Source organism: Vigna unguiculata, chromosome 10 (assembly GCF_004118075.2).
Source record: "Vigna unguiculata cultivar IT97K-499-35 chromosome 10, ASM411807v1, whole genome shotgun sequence".
Classification (NCBI taxonomy): Eukaryota; Viridiplantae; Streptophyta; class Magnoliopsida; order Fabales; family Fabaceae; genus Vigna; species Vigna unguiculata.
The window spans coordinates 19,626,232-19,644,391 of NC_040288.1; the positions used below are offsets into that span (position 1 = coordinate 19,626,232).

General features: G+C 36.7%; 1 protein-coding gene across 1 annotated transcript; it reads right to left on the minus strand.

The window, feature by feature from the left end:
• Positions 1-317: 317 nt before the first annotated feature.
• On the minus strand, positions 318-2,339 carry LOC114167077 (BAHD acyltransferase DCR). Its single transcript, XM_028052008.1, has one exon. It carries the CDS (start codon positions 2,277-2,279, stop codon positions 876-878), a length of 1,404 nt encoding a protein of 467 aa, XP_027907809.1. The 5' UTR covers positions 2,280-2,339; the 3' UTR covers positions 318-875.
• Between the last annotated feature and the right edge of the window lie 15,821 nt (positions 2,340-18,160).

An 18,160-nucleotide genomic window follows, 5' to 3' on the forward strand; every position in this document is an offset into this window, starting at 1 on the left:
TCCATGTCTGGTTCAAAGTTCATGGTCTATGATTACAAGTAGCTGTCAAGTCATTAAATGAGCTAATCACTTATCTTTTGCATATGTTGTCTACCGAAGATATCCAACGATGATAGCAATTGAAACACCTCATATGTTGGATTCATGCTGGAAATTATCACTACAATTAATTAAAACAACACGGCACATGTTTAAATAAAACGGAGCATCTCAAGTTCTTGGCCACTTGGTGGCCCCCCTGTCCGTTTGATTTCACACCAATTCTTTAATTAATTTATTCATTATATTCTAAACGCACACACATTTATCTCATATTCTTTATCCACAACTATATCCTCAATAATCGCACAATTCCAATCAACCACAATATTCACACATCGTTATCTCCACTCAATTCTCAAATTAAAAAGAAATATATTTATAAAGGAAAAAGTAGCACGAACAGACACTTACCAAAAGGCTAAAGGAAAACTCCAAAATCCTATTTTGGCTTCAAATATTAACTTCTCTTTTACTTTCAACTTTCATTTATCATCATTAGTTTTATTTATTATTATTCTTATCATTATTATAGTTCGTCTTGTTATTGATCACCTGAAAAGTGAAAACTGAAAAACCTCCCCGAAATCACGTACTGGAAATCATAATACGTGTGGGGCCAACCACGGAAACATCCAAACACAACCTTAGAACACTGAGACCCCACTCCGCGAACGTTTGACTTTGACCGACACAAAACGACGCCCACACCCATGGTACTATTGTCGTGCAATCACCCTCCGTTCCCCGTCGTTTAATCACCGACTTCTAATTTTTTCACTCCGTCCCGTGTTTTCACTATCACTGCTGTGCAACTTACTCAACGTAACGTACCCTCACACCACCTGCGTTACGTATTGCATAAACTCCATGTCGTTTTCTAGCCCCGCCATGGTCTCCGGAGCCAAAACGACTTCCAGATCCACACTGCCGTTCCCTTCTCTCCCTGGAAACGCAGAGATTTTGCCGTCGAATTTGTTCGCTTTGCCACTCCGAATCGCGATAGGCCTTCCCCAGCCGAAGTCGTTGTCGTACATGGGAAAACGCGGAGAGCTTCCCATGGTGATCATCGCGCCGTCGAAGTTCCCGAGAGGAAACAGCCTCGGCGCGTTTTCCCAATCCTCTATGCCGCGTCGCACCGTTGCGTCATCGTGGGCGATCACGTTTTGGTGCAGCAACTCCGCGCAGAAATGCAGATCGCGTGAGAGGATATCCCTGACGGTTGCGACTGTTGGAATGCTCTGAATCGCATTACCGAAGTAAAACGCGTCCATCTTCGGCTCCAAACGATGGCGGAAATTAACGGCCATCCGAAACGTCGACGTTTTGGCAGGGTCGTTGAATTTCCTCGCACGTGTCACCGCACGCCAGAGCTGAGCAGATAACGACTGAAATGACGAGATCTCGTTTCTTCCGTTACCGCTATCCTTTCCGATAACCTTACCGTTAACGATTTTCCAACCGTCATTCACTGGTTTTTCCATTACCTCCGTTAGTTCGTTGGATTTGGCGTTGGCTCTAAGTTTGAGTTTCTGAATGGATTCGCTTGAGAAATGGAAGATTCGTTCCCGGATGGGTGCCTTGGCGTCAAAGGTGAGGGCTGGGCCGCCGGCGGGGACGAAGAGGACAGCGTCGGAGTTGATTACAGTTTCGCGCGTGAAGTCCGGCGCGCGGAGTACTTTCTTGGCTGCGCCGCCTTTGGTGATGGCGGCGAAGGTGTTGAAAAAATGCCAGAAGGAGGTGCCATCGGTGACAGCGTGGTTGATGGTGCAGCCGACGAAGACGGCGTCGGCGAGCTCGGTGACCTGGATGGCAGCGAGGGGATTGTGGTGGCCGGCGTAGGAGATCATCATGTCATAGGCGAAGAACTCCTTAAAGCAAGGGTGAACATCAACGAGCGTGGGCGAAACGACGGCGTTTAGAGTTAAGTGCTTGGCCTTGGCATGGATGAAGTCGACGCCAGCGTCGTTGCAGACGATGTGAACGTAACCCTGGCAGTCAGTAGAGAGACGACCGGCGAGGGCAGGGAAGTGGGAGAGTGCGGCGGAGAGAGAGTGTTTGAGAGAGAGAATGAGGTCTTCGAAGGAAGAGGTTGGGGCAGTGAGCAAGACGCCCTTTTGGATGTAGTGACACGACAACATTGGAAGGTCAGAAACAGAGAGTTTGAGTGGTTTCATGCTGGATTTGTGGTCGGGATGGATTAAGCATCTAGAGACTATGGTGGTGGAAGAGGAAGGCATTTTTGTGATATGTAGTGTTTTTAGGTATACTGGGAATACTTTCTTGCTTGGTTCCTAAGCGAGTGAGGCTGAGGGGTTTTATAGGTGGAGCAGAGGAATGGAGTGGTGTAGCTTTTTTTTATTTTTATTTTTCCCTTGCTGAGAAGGGAGTCAAAAAGAAATTGGTAACGTGGCTCTTCATGGGGCTTTCAGTGGACACGTGCTCCTTGAGAGGGACTCGGCTTCTTTCTGAGGAGAGCATGTTATTTTCGTTGTTCGAGCTTTCCTCTTGGACTTGGTTTGTGACTATTGGAGTTTGCTGTTTTACTGTTTATAAAAGATTTTTAACTATTTGTTTTCTATAGTTTTTGTTCCGATAAAAAAAAATGTTTTGAAAAAGATTTGTTTTTGATAAATTTAATTTTCTTAAATAAAATTAAGATAAATTAATTTTTTATTTTTTAAATAAAATAAGTAATAAGTTTACTTTTTATTCAAATAGATAGTTTGTCGAATTTATTAAAAATAACTTTGTTAAAGTATCGTTTCTAAGAAAAACTAAGTGTTTTTCATCTTGTCTTTTTCAACATACACGTGCTTTACACAGTAATTTTGTTTCGTATTTATATATATAATAGAAAATAAAAAAAATAAAAATTGATATATATATATATATATATATTATTAAAATATATGTTAAAAATAATTCATTTTGTTTTAAATAAAATATAATGTATGAGTAATGAATGTTAAATAAGTTATGATTATATGATAATTTAATAATAATAGTAATATTTATTATAAAAAATAAAATTATTATTTAAAATATCACATAAAAATCACATAATTTAGTTTTGTCATAAAAAAATTTCAAAAACTATGATGGCTACTTTTAACAAACTATTAATTGACATATATTAATTATGCAAACATTACAAATTACATTTTATAATTAAAATGGTTTGCTAAATTGAAATTTTGAGAACTTTAAATTAAATTAAGAAGTTGTGTAAAAAGAATACTAAAGTTAATTCTAAAGAGTACAAAACTTTGTTATTTATAAATAGGAACTATTTTCACATAAAAATTAACCAAAGTCATAAAAATTAACCAAGGTTTTATAATTTTAAAGTTAAAATAAAAAAAATACAGCTTCAAGTGCATAATGATTAAAACTCTAAATAATAATATACACATATACATCGTGAATAAAAATAATAAATATTATTACAATTGATCCAATGCATCCAAGGGAAGTCAACATTCCTTTCTACACCTCATGGATCCAATGCATTTAAGGGCTAGAAATGCTTCCTCCTTTTCCAAGGCATCATCCAATTGTCATGAGCCTTGCTCCTTCTCCAAGCCATCTTCCACGGCCAAGATTGAATGCTTTTCTCATCTAAGGGCTAAGAGTGCCTATGTGTATTTGCTTTCATATAAAAGCCTAAACTTTAGGCTATTGTAATCACTCTTGAAATTTCTAATAGAATGTTTGTGTTGAGATCACTCCACTCTTCTATTATTTTGAGAGCATACATGTCTAACATTCTTCTTCATCTCCTCTAGCCACCTTCCATACCATAGCTCCACTTCTACTCTTCATCTTCACCAAATCCTCCATTATCGAGAGTTAGTTACATCTCCTTCTCCAAATTCCGCTGCATTCCAACTCCTCCTAATCATTCTCTATGGATTTCCTTCATCTCCTCCACTAAGGACATCCATCAATCAGTATCTAGAGCCATCCAAGCCTTTGGTGCATCCATCCTCTTGGTTCGGGCAAGGTTCTTAGTCCATACTTGTGTTTTGTTTCAATTTCAGTCTTGTCTCTTCTTCTCCATTGTTTTTCTTCAAGTTTTGTTGTTTTCTTCACGTGCTTACTACTCTACACCGTTTGGCATTGAGGCTACATGAATCTCCATTGATTCATCTTGTAGTACTCCTTGCTTCATTTGTGCAAATCTGTTTTAGGTTCCATTTTCGTTTTCCAACACTTGTTCTTTTATTCCTTGCTGTTTTTCTTCATTTTAATCGGTGCATCTTGTAACATCCCGACCGGATATTACGGATTTAAATAATAAAATAAAGAAATAAATAATAAAACTTCATTTATTATAACTTATATTCCCAAAACGCGGGAAAGTTAAAACTTTTATTACTTTCAACAATAAACCAAAGTCTATAAGTATAAATAAGATTGTAATTATCCAAAAGTCCAGAATATCCACAATTACAATTTATTTGAATGCATAAAAAAAAACTTCATAGAAGTTCTGATAAAATCTTCTCCCAATACTAGCCTCGCTCCGTCTCTAAGCCTCACCAGATCCACCTGCAATATCATCTACTCCCGTGTACCGCGTACACAATCATCGCCAAACACAAGCAGATAGGGTGAGCTAACAAATTACACAAATATATAAATATTGCACAATTATATATATATATATATATATATATATATATATATATATATATATAAATATATCACACAATCACACCAAAGGTGATGAAGGATTATCTTGTTCCTTTTTAAGATTATTGAATATGGTGTGAGTTGATTAAGAAAGCTAAGTGAAATCCCCACTGGACATTAAGATAGCAAGCTATCTAGATGTGAAGGTTCCTTTCACAAAGCTCAAGAGAAGAAGATGATGGATTGATTCAAAACAAAAAGGAAATGGAAAGCACATAAACCATAGAAAACCAAGAACAATTAAAGGAAGAAGAAAACATAAAATGGATAGAAAAGAAATGGTAAAAATGTGAGAAGCACGCCACTACAAGGCTAGGCTAGAAGCCATAACAACCTTGAAGATGAGTGGATGTGTGCCGCCACTTGCTATGCAAGATAAGGCTTAAAAGTATTCACTCCCAAGGGAGGAAACTCTCACAAATGGTTGAGACACAAGAGTGTTTTTGCTTCAAAATGTTCAGCCCTTTTACATGTCTAGGAGCACCCCTTATATAGAAGAGTTTAGGGGCCTCTAAGCAAATAAAAGATACCTAAGGATGTCTCTACAAAAACCTAACCCTAGCTTCTAGAAACTAGGTCAAATAGGGTTACAAAAATGAGAGACAAAAGAGCCAACTATGGTGTGTGCAAGGCTAATTTCGTTCTAGCACAAAAGGAGACAAAGAATGTGTCTCATATGTCTCCAAAAAGTGGCCAAAGTGTGATAAAAGCAAAGGAGACCAAAGATACATAGGTACACTTGTTTTATGCCTTCTACTTTATGCTTTATGCCTTTGCTTTACTCTCTCATCCACATCATTTATGCTCCCCAATCACCATGCGCCACCTAGCATTGCTTTCTTACTCCTAATTAACCTACAAAGCAAATAAACATAGATTAGCATGTTGGCTTAAGTCAAGTCAACTATAGTCAACAAGTCAAACCTAGTCAAAGGTCAATAAGTAAACTAAAGTTGATTCAAATAAGTCAACTTAGGGAAGCAAAGATAACAAACACAAATGAAAGGGATGAAGGATTAGTGAACTTCCTTTCTAAACATACTTAGTCTTCTTAAGCATGTGCTTTCATCCTTGGTTGGGGTCAATCCTTCATCATCCTCCCTTTCTTGGAGAGAATTTGACCACAAATTCTTTAAGCCTTTGTAGATGGAGCTTGACTTAATTTGGGGGAGGTTTTGCGCCTCCCTTTTATGAGCTCTTGTTCCATCTTTTCTAGGGGTACTACCCCTAGCTTTGGTTAAGAAATGATATTAGTTGCATCAAATATGTTTGGATAATCTTAAGTTAAATAACACAACTAGAATTTAATTTAGGTCCTTAAGAGTGTAAGTAGTGAATATTTTAAGTCATAAAATAAGTCCCAAAATTAGAATTTTGGAGAGGAATAGTTCAGGTACTAAATGCACCCCAATTTTCATGTTTACACCCCCCTTTTCCAATTGGATTATCTATTTCTGAAAAGGGATATTTCTTGAGCTAACTGCACCCTCTTGTTTTCAGGTTTACACCCCCTTCTGTAATTAGACTTTCTATTTCTGTTCTGCACCCCTTAACCTTAAATGGCCTAGAAAGGAAAGGATCGTCTGGCGGCAATTCATCGCCAACCAGACTGTTTCTGGAAATTTCCAAAAATAATAAATTAAAAGGAAATAAAATATCAAGCATGATCATACCAAATTCAGCATACCAATCAGACTTAAATTAATCAACGCATGAAATTACCCTAATTAGCATGCCATTCAAATTTAAAATAAAGTTAACGCGTAAAGCTCCCCTAACTGGTTTCCTTAGCTTATTTTGGAATTGTTGTGAGCCCCCCCCCCCTTGATCACCGATGATCTTCCTTTGACTCTCTCAATGCAGCTCCTCTCCTCACCCAATCCTAAAAAAACTCTAAATTTTCGTATGCTGTTCTCTAAGCACAATGATAGCCTTGCAAAACCTTACCTAAAATTGGCCTTTTAATGGTGCTTTAATGTTGGGTAATCACTGAAAAAGAAAAATGATTTAATGAGCTGATAATTGCCATTCAATGATTCATTATTGACAGTTTTCTAGCTGCTTCTTGGCTTCTCCATGACCAGCTAGGGTTTCTATGCCCTTTCACCTTCATGCCAAAGTAAATTTTGGCAAAAATAAAGTTTAGTTTGGGTTCACCAAGGTTCAAACTCATACCATGCCAATGTCAATTTAATGCATAACCATTCAACCAATTCATGTTTAGTGATATTTTATATAATTCTATGATTATATTATCACTCAACATGATCAAGTATATTATTAAAACAATAATAATTAAATAACACACAACTGACATACACAAGACTTGAACCCAAGTCCTCTCACACAATTAAGTACTCTCAACATTTGAGCTAGTACTTTTCCATATTACATCAATCAATAATTAATGCCTTAAAGGTCAAAACAATATTTTGACTAGCTTAAAATGTCCCCTACTCAAGTTGTTTGACTTGAAGTCCCAAATTCTTCACCCATCATGGAAATCTCAAATTTACGTTGCATGGCTACAATAAATTCTTAACATAAGGAATTACAATTGGAACCAAAGATTATGTCGTCAATTTAGGCTTGAACAAGTATCATATCACTTTTATGTTTTATAATGAAAAATGTTTTATTAACAACACCTTTAGCATACTCCTTTGATAAGAGAAAGTTTTAGTCTTTCATACCACTATCGTGGTGCTTGTTTTAAACCATACAAATCCTTTTTTTTTCAATTTAAAAACATAGTTAGGGTAAAATTGATCTTCAAAACCAGGTGGTTGTGATACATAGACTTCTTCAAGAATGCACTTTTAACATCCATTTGAAACAATTTAAAATTACACATGCAAGTATATGCCAGTAACAATCTCACAACTTCTAACATAGCAACAAATGCATATGTTTCATAAAAATCATTTCCTTTGTCTTGATTGTAATCTTTAGCTACCAACCTAGATTTGTTTGTAACTATGTTACCATCTTCATCAATTTTATTTATAAACAACCATTTTGTACCAATTATATTTTTATCATCACTTCTAGGAACTAGAGACCATACATAATTTCCAGTAAATTGATTTAGTTCATCTTGCATGGCAACAATCCAATTACTATCATTCAATGCATCATTCAAATTTTTTAGGTTCAACTTGTGATACAAATGCAACATGTTCACAAAAATGTAGCTTGCGTCTGATAGGTACTCTCTTATCAATGTCACCAATGATATTGCCCTTTGATAGCGCTTTGGGAGTGGTCCAATCCTTTGGTAAGTTTTTGCGAAAAGGATTTTAGTTGATTGAATTTCGTTTTCAGCTAATTCATTTTCTGTTCCAACTTGCTTTCATAGAATATTATCATCTTCATCAACATCAATTGTCACTTGATCTTGCAACTTTGAGTTAGATTCATCAAATACAATATGTACAAATTCTTCAACAATCATAAGCCTTTTATTATATACTCTATATGCATGAATATTTGTAACATAAATGATGAGTTCAAATTTTTTCCCCATTTAATGTTTAAATTTTACGAATTTTAAATTTTTTTTGTGCTTAAGGATTGATTTAATCGGAAATTGTGATTATTGGATTTATTGAGTTTGTAAGTTAAAAATGGCATAAAAAGTGATTTTAGTTGCATAAAATATTATTGCACAAAATAGATCTTCTACCTTTGAAAAACAACATAAGGGGTTTTCTTGAAAATATGCCTAATTAACATGATTTAAAACATAGATAGTTGTGTTGACTGCATCAACCCAAAAGTATGTTGGCAATAATGTTTCATTCAACATGGCCCTAGCAAGTTATTTAAGTGATCTATTCTTTCTTTCAACCACTCCATTTTGTTGTGGAGTTCTAGGAGTAGAAAAGTTATGTTTTATACCATGTTTATCATAAAAGCTTTCAAACTTTTCATTTGAAAATTCTCTCCCATGATCACTTCGAATAGAAACAATTTTAGAATTCTTTCATTTTCTAAGACCTTGGCAAATCTTTCGAAAGCAAGATACGTATAACTTTCTTGTGCTAAAAGAGTTTCCATTTAAACCTAGAGAAATCATCTACTATGACCAATGCATAGAAGTTCCCACCAAGATTCCTGGTTTGAGAAGGTTCATATAAGTCCATGTAAACCTAGAGAAATCATCAACTTGTTTAAATTGCTGCATAAGAATGTGACAAAATCTTCTATGCCATAACTATGTGTTATATTCTTTTGTAAGAAAAAAAATTATGTTATTTGATGCATGATGCATGACGACCTAGGAAAAATAATTATTATTTCAAAGGTGGTAATTAGAGGTGGGATATTATTTAAATAAATAAATAAATATTTTTTTTAGAAGTGGAGTGTAGCATAGTTGGTTATAACTTTGTCATGCATTGGTGGTCATGAGTTCAATTCCATTTGTGTGCATTTGGAGTGTTTATAATTTAAATATTATATATTTTAAAATTAATTATAATTCATTTGGCAAGTTTATAATTTATTTTAATGCATTAAATGTGCGAATACTATAGTAATGTTTTTTGTGTGTGTATGGTTCATAATAAAAATGTATAGTTGATGTGGTTTAGAGTGTTGGATTGGATAGTGGAGGTTGTGAGTTCAATGCTAGGTTAGAGAAAAAAAGTAGAAATATGGGTTTTCTATTTTGGTAATTTTTGTGGTGCAGCGGTCTAAAAACAAAACCAATATTTCACGAATAATCCATTACAAGTCTTGGAATTCAAACCAACTTTAAAATAAAAACATTCAAAAATACTGTTCTTTTAAAATCTCAAAAACAACTTAACAAAATAAAACATACATATATAGTATGAACACCTCAACCCAAAGCAACTTAACTTGACAAGATTCACATACTTAGAGACCTTATATCACAAGGTAATTGCGCAATCATAGTCTCATAATCTATATAAGACTAGCACATCCAACCACATCGTTATCCTATCCAACTAGAGCCTTCAGGATATCACACCCTTCTACGAACATGTCTGCTCTTAGTCTAACCTCTACGAACCTACCTGCTCGTAGTCCGACACACGTGAACACAACAACTTATGAACCTCTCCGCTCGTAAAACAATCAAGTGTGAGTGCAAATCTAACCAACCTCCCCGCTCATATTTCTCACACAAGAGTACCACCATCCTCCCCGTCCGTATTCATATGCGTCCAAACCTCACTTACGAACCTCCCCACTTGTAAGATTCAAGTATAGCATATTCATAACCCGACATGAGGAACCCATAGGATTCATACCTCATCCCTTACCATACATAATCACATTTAGCATACACGCGCCTTAAATTCTCAATGCAGAAAGATCACCAGACCATTACACCCACGTATGCAAAATACATAAAACTCTCAACCAACTCCTGAACTATCGCTTGATGGAGCAGAAGCGCTGCCTAATGGATTTTTGTTGTAGACCACCTAGCGCCACACCCTCTAGGGCCTCCCAATCCTGCCTATCTCTTGGCGGTCCAGTCACGTCGCTAGGAGTTATACCAGTAGTGTCAAACTACTGGTTTACACCTCAGAACAGATTTCCTAGCACCAATCACCCACTACAGAAGGCTATAAATACAATACACATATTCATATGTCTCAACATGACTCAAAGTGCACTACCACACATCATATGCATCAATCTTATATCCACACATGTTTACGTGATGATGAATGTAGTGGAGGTTTCATGGTTCTCGAGTTTCAAATATAGTGTGATCTAGATCATTGTTATGTGAACAAGGGTTTTACGATTCATGGGGTTGCTTTGTAGCGATTTCAAGGTTTAGCGAGGTTGTGCGAGTGGGTGGTTCACGAGTTGGGTTCATAGGAGTTTGTTATCGTGAACGATGGAGATGATGACGTGCACATGCTATGTGAGTTTTGTGGTTTGGGCTTTTTCAAAATTTTCTCACGGTAGAGCTCTAATTGGGTCGTCGACAAGTTGCATTTTTGTTTGTGTTCGCGTCTCTAGGGGATTCCATTGAGAAGCAGGTGGTGGCTGCCAGCGTAAATGGTTGCATGATGGAGGCTTCAATGGTGGACTTGTGCCTACGGTTTCTGATTTGGGAGAAGGTTGAAGATGATGGTGTGGTTGTACGTTATTGGTCATAAATTTAAATGATGGATCATGGCTACATGGCAAGATGTAGTTGCACAAATTAGTGAGTGTAGGATAGTGCCACAGGGCATGATCTAGTTATGTTGAGTTGAAGTTGTAGGAGAGGGTGCAAATAGATAAATACGGGTGTAGGAGTTTTAGTAAATATGCATAAAATAGATAAAAACATAAATAAAAGGAATGATGAAGGCGTGACCACCTCCTTAGAAGCTCCCTCAAGAAGGATCACTAGAAGCATGTTTAGAGGGGAGTCTTCTATTCCATCACCTTTATCTTTGTTTTGCATTACTTTAGTTTGAATTCCCTAAGTTGGTTTCTAGTTGATTTATTTTGGTTGACTTGTTGACTTTGATCCAAAGTTGACCTTTGACCAAGATTAGATTAACTTAAACCAACATGCTAATCCTTGTTTGTCTTGTTTTGTAGGTAATTAAGAGAAAGTAGAGCATGGCTAGGTGGCACTTGGTGATTGGAGCACTTGGATGAAGTGGAAGAGAGAGGAAAGCAAAAAGCATAAAGCAAAAGCAAAAGTAGACATGTACCTTGTCTCCTTTTGCCTTTGTGGTTTATGCCTTAGAAGTTCACTTGGTCTCCTTCCTCTTTTGGCCTAGAATCCTAATGGGAATGCCTCCACCAATCATCTCTCTTCACTTGGCCAAGACTCACTCTCACATTAGGTTTAGGGTTTGCTAGTTAATCCTTTTTCATGTTTTTGTATTTGCTAAAGGACCCCTATGAACTCCTATTTAAAGGGTGCTCCTTGTCTTGTAAAAGGGTTGATCATTTGGTTTCTAAACTATTGTGTTTCAACCATTAAATTTTCGTGAGCTCTCCTTCCTAGAAGTGAACTCACCTTTGCCTTATCTTGCTTGCAAGTGGCGGCACCATCACTCATCTCTAGGGCTTGGTTGGCTTAGATCCCCCCCTATGAGTGGCGTGCTTCTTCCATGCTTCATCTTCTATGCTTTCCATTGTTAATGCCGTGTGAGTTTAAGCTTGAATCCAACTCTCTTCTTCCTTTCATGAGCTTGAGAAATGAACCTTCACATCTAGATAGCTTGCTATCTTAATGTTAAGTGGGAATTTTCAAAAAGCTTTCTTAAATAACTTCACCATATTCATAACTCTAAAAGAAAACAAGATAATCCTTCATCAAGGAATTCCTTAGGCGTGTAAAAACACCGCCCTTAAGGATTTATCCGCAGTATATGCGCAAACCCCCCAGGGTACAACAGGAACATCTCGGATATATCCCGACGATAACAGAAACTAGCAAGATAAAATCTTTAAAGAGTAAGTAACCCAAGATATAAGAGAAGAGAGAAAAAGAAGAAAAATAAGAAAAGGAGAGATCAGAAAATGGTTGTGTGATGAAGGGATTTAAAAATTCATGCTTTGTAACTGAAGTCTAGTGTTGAAAATAATATCCCATAAAATGTGGAGGTGAGATTAACATGTGGAGGAGATCTCGCTGCAACAGGATGCACCATCCTAAAAAGGAAGGAGGCTTGCTCACGTTACAACAACTGCAAAGCTATTATTTTTGCAATATTATTATAAATATATAACAATCCCCCACATATTGCAAAAGATAAGAGAAAGAAAGAAAGAAAGAAAATCATGGGTTTCATATTAGATGTAATGCATCAGAGCTGGTGTAGCAAGCTATATGAACCAATCCTAGATTGAGAAACTTAACACACAATGTAGTTGGTATAGCAAGCTAGATGAACCAAAGACACTTATTGTGTGTTAGTGGTTTATCAATCACAATACACCCCCACAATTCTTGTTGTTATCGCTGTTTTGCGCTACTAGGCCGTGCGCGCGCCCGGTATTCATGAGTGCTCTAGAGATCATGCCAATATCTCATACAAGCGGCCCCACTCGACACTCATATAAGTGATTTCATCAAGTGTATGCTGCAAATCATACACCACCCATAAGGGATATGAAAATCATTATAACTTTGTTTAAGTTAAAATTCTTACACCTTAGAGAATTTTAATTACAAAGCTTAACCTCTCAATAATGCAATCTCTAGAACTTTCACACACACCATAGGAATGGACATAATTGATTAAAATCAATCAATTAATTTAGTGCTATCAGAACTAACAAGTGACTTGTTCTTACCCATATGAACCTTATTCATGGGATCTCCAATAACAAAGGTTGGGTTACCATCACTTGTTTATTTCAAATGGCTTAAGTCTCATTCCCCTCGATGTTTCTATAATCATATTTCATCCTAGGATTTTATCAAAGGATCTGCTAGATTCCATTCTAAGTTTAGATACTCAATGGAAATTGTTTCACTATTCAGTAGCTACTGCCAATTGACAATCACAATGTATTTTGATTCCTAGTGGAATGTTAGCTAAGAAGTTCGTCAACTACTCAGCTTCACTATTAGCCCTTTCAAGAACAACATACTCATATTTCTTGTTGATCTAAAAATAATTGTTTATCTAGCTGATCTCCATGAACTCACACCAACCCAAGTGTGAAACTATTACCAATGATAGATTTGTCTCACCTAAATCAAAGATTCAGTTAACATCACTATACCCTTCTAGTACAATGGGAAAATCCACTATATTCAATGACATATTTCATTAAATCTCGTAAGCATCTCATAAGTCTCAATATTCCTAATTAGAATATTAAGTGTATCTTCTCAGTCTACTGACTACATAAACAACATCTGATCTAAAAAAGACCATCACATGTAGTAAGCTCCCAATTATCTGGGCATACTGAGGTTGAGAAAATAATTCTCCTCTATTTTCTTTAATTAGTATCATAAGGAATATTCACTCATTTATAATTTCTAAACTTCCTAAAAAATTTCTCATGTATTGCATTTGGATAATAATATATTATCTCCCATCCTTATGATTCGATTCTAACTTCTAAATATATTGGCTTCACCCATAAGCAAATTAATTTTAGTCAAATGATTTTTTTTTCAGAAATTTACTAGCATTACCTGCACCCTCACAGTCTTTTGCTAACATCTTTTTCTAAACCAAGCTCTCATTAACATTGGCCATATGTCACGTGGAAGCATATGCTCCACTCACATCTTTTATTAACACTCACGCAAGGATGTATATTGTAGTGGCAACACCTACAACGCGAGTACCACGACTCGTTGACGTTGCCTGCCAAAACCACAACCAACGCTAAAAGATCCATGCGTCTGTGTTGTTGAACGCCGTTGCTGCCATCACAACCTTCTCCACGTGCGTGGTAAGGAGCTTCAGCTTCGTCAGGAATGCTATGATGGGAAGCACCACTCCCTTAAAGACAATGAATTGTACGAAGATGGGCTCATTTGCGTTTTCCACATGGAGAAGTTCACCAACAGCAATTCGCTTGCGCGCTAGAGCCGCTTGACCGTCGAACTCAGTCTCAACTGTAAGGGCAACCTCTCTGCCAACAAAGAAAACAACCACATCCTCGCTGTCGCGGTGTCGCCCGTGATCGAAGGCTGGAGGCGCCATCGGAAGCTCGTCGACGCCGCTGCAGACTGGGATGCTGTCGCGTGACTCATGCCGGCCTAAACCAACATTGGAAAAGGTGAATGTGTTCTTCTCTTCTTCTTCCTCGAATCGTGAAACGGGACAACTTCTTCCTCCTACTCCAACGACCACCATGGGTGCACCTTTTCGCTGCACAACCCCGTCAAGCCACCGTCGTTCCTGGTGACACCTGCAACCATTGGATAGTAGCCGACAAGGTTAAAACACTCAAATGCGTCGGGGCTGCGGTGCTGCTCGTTTACGACGCTGCAACCTCGTTCAGCCACCGCCAGACCGTGGGTTTCGCATCATCGCTTCCCTTTTCTCTCGTGGGAATATGCCTTCATAAACCACCGTCGTCGTTTGCGCGACCATCGATGCCAGCGACGCCGGAGCCATTGCAGACATTGACAGCGGCTCCATCCCCTCTAGTGCCTTCTTCTTGTCAACGAAAGGGTTTCCACTGTTGCACGATTGCGAATTGCGATAGCACCTTCGAAAGTTGCAACCACCTAACCTAGCCAATGTCGTCGCCGCCAATGGTCACCATCGTTTTCTACACCATCATTTTCGTGCGCATCTCTTCTTCCCATTTAGCCAATCACGTGTTTCATAATTTTATCTCGTCAAAAAAATAATCCATCTCTCTTCTGAAAATAATCCAGAATCAAAGTATCAAAAAAATAAATAAATAGATAAATCCTCAACATTGTTAGTAAATATGCATAAAATAGATAAAAACATAAATAAAAGAAATTCCTGAGGCGTGTAAAAACACTGCCCTTAAGGATTTATCCGCAATATATGCGCAAACCTCCTAGGGTACAACAGGAACATCTCAGATATATCCCGAGGATAAAAAAAACTAGCAAGATAAACTCTTTAAAGAGTAAGTAACCCAAGATATAAGAGAAGAGAGAAAAGAAGAAAAATAAGAAAAGGAAAGATCAGAAAATGGTTTTGTGATAAAGGGATTTAAAAATCGATGCTCTATAACTGAAGCCTAGTGTTGAAAATAATATCCCATAAAATGTGGAGGTGAGATCAACATGTGGAGGAGATCTCGCTGCAATAGGATGCACCATCCTAAAAAGGAGGGAGGCTTGCTCACATTACAACAACTGCAAAGCTATTATTTTTGCAATATTATTATAAATATATGACAAGGAGTAGATTTTTGGGTGGACCGTCTAAAAAAAGTGGAGTGTATAAGTACAAATAAGTGGTGCATTTAGCTCATGATCTATTTCTTTTTAGAATTTATTGATTTTTGCCTTATTGTGTAACATTAAACAACATAATTTCACACTTTTAATGAACCAAATTTACTTTCAGCTATATCAACAAATGTTTAGAATATTCAAGAATATTTTATGCAACTAAAATCACTTTTTAAGCCATTTTTATCTCACCAACTCAATAAGCCCAATTATCACAAATCTTGATTAAATCAATGCTTTAAACATTAAAACTCAATTAAATACACATAATTAAACATTAAATGAGGCCATAAATATGAACTCATTACAAACTAAAGGTCATGATTCTATCTGGGTAATTGTGGACAGGTTGACGAAGTGCACTTACTTCTTGCCAATCAATCAGAAGTTATTAATGGATAAATTGAAAGAGTTGTATATCAGGGAGATTGTCAAGTTACATGGAGTTCCAACTAGCAATATTCAAAAATGGAGACAAAGGAATACAAGAAGAAACTTGGGAATTGGAAGACAACATGAGAAAGTCATACCCATATATGTTTCCTCGTAAGTACAATTTTCGAGGACAAAAAATTTTCAGGTTGGGGAGAATGTAAGACCTAGGAAAAATAATTACAATTCAAGAGTGGTTATTGGGTGTGAGTGTGAGTAGTATTATTGAAAATTTATAAATAAATGATGTTGTAGAAGTAGAGTGTAGCATATTTGGTTAAAGCCTTGTCATGGGTTGGTGGTCAATGGTTCAATTTCTAATGTGTGGATGGTCAAGGGACAAAGAAAAGGGTTAAATTTTTTTTGACATGTTTTGTTGTGTGAAATACTATTGAATTTTGTTGTGCATGTTGTTACCAAGAAAAATGTGATAGTTGATATGATTTGGAGTGTTTGTTTGTGTCAACACCCGATTTCGTTCAAACAAATAAAATGTATTTTCAAAAATTAAAAAATAGAAAAAATAATAATAAATAAATTGTTTCGATCCAGAAAAAGGTGTAAAATAACCTTTAACCGAAATAAAAAGAAAGAAATATTTTGACCTTAATTAATGACTCACTTAGGTCAAAATAAATTTTTCCCTTGACCATGGGAGTAACATTCTTATTTTTAGAAGGTAAATCGGTTACAAATATTGTAGATATACATAATCAGTTAATGCATAATAATAGCCTTAGAGATAATCTAAAATACTCCCCTAAATAACAACTAATGTACCTTATTTTAAATATTTCCTTAACCAAAATAATCACTTTATATAATCTAATATTATATCTTCACATGCACCATCTTCTCAATCCTAGCTTCTTACACAGAGATCGGTCCTAGGATGACATCCTCGGAAATCTTGAACCATCAACCAGCTACCCTCAGTGGCATCGGTCCTAGGAAGGCATCTTTCTGGATTTTTGCAATGACCTCGACTATATGGAGACATCTTTTTGGATTCCTGCAATGACCTCGGCTCTATGGAGATATCTTTCTGGATTCCTGCAATGACCTCAACTCTGTGGAGACATCCTTCTGGATTCCTGTAATGACCTCGGCTATGTGGAGACATCCTTCTGGATTCTTGCAATGACCTCAGCTTTGAGGAGACATCCTTCTAGATTTCTGTAATGACCTCGGCTTTGTGGAGACGTGTTTTTGGATTTCTGTAATGACCTCGGGTCTTTGGAGATATGTTTCTGGATTTCTGCAATGACTTCGGCTCTGTGGAGACATGTTTTCTGACTTGAATTTTCGCCTGATTCCTTGGCCTATTGAATACCTCAGTTTATTGAAGATTTCTCTATCTAGGAGGGAACATAGCTCTCCAACTTTTAAGCTTCTATCACTATACAATAGGAGCGAGAAAGTTTCTATTTTAGTAACCATCATTTTCAGTTTCCCATACTTCATTAACTTTTACTTAACCTTGAATAGGTCACCAGTTTAGTAAGCTCTCAATATTACACAAACTTTTGCTAAATAATTGATCTCACTACCAGAAAAATGTTAATTACCGACGGTCAAAATCTGTCGGTAATAGCCATAATCTGTCAGTAATGATGTTTTACCGACGGACTTTCGATGGCAAAATATCTGTCGGTAAGCTGCTCGTCGGTAATCATTTACCGATGGATAATTGAAATCCGCCGGTAATTACCGACGGACATATCCATCGTCCTTTCCGTCGGTTATTTCCGACGGATATGTCCGTCGGTAATTCTGTCGGTAAGATAAAAAATTTGGTCTGTGTTGGTTTGTTTTTTAGACATTCCACAATACCTGCATATAAAAATTCCAATACAGACAAATCCAGCAGTCCAGCATTCCACTACATCAAATATTGTATCATTATCAAACTCCATGACAATATATATCAAATGACACACTAAATTGTTCATAAAACAGAGAAAATAATATGTATCACAGGAAAATTTGTCAAATATTACATAAGCACGACCAGTACCAAGAAGGACTAATAGTACATAAGTTTATTAAGTAAATTTTGAACAAAGTTTTTCTTAAGAACATGAAAAG

What these genes read in the sequence shown, in the direction of transcription:
- LOC114167077 (XM_028052008.1), bottom strand. Translation starts at nt 2,279, where the DNA reads ATGCCTTCCTCTTCCACCACCATAGTCTCTAGATGCTTAATCCATCCC.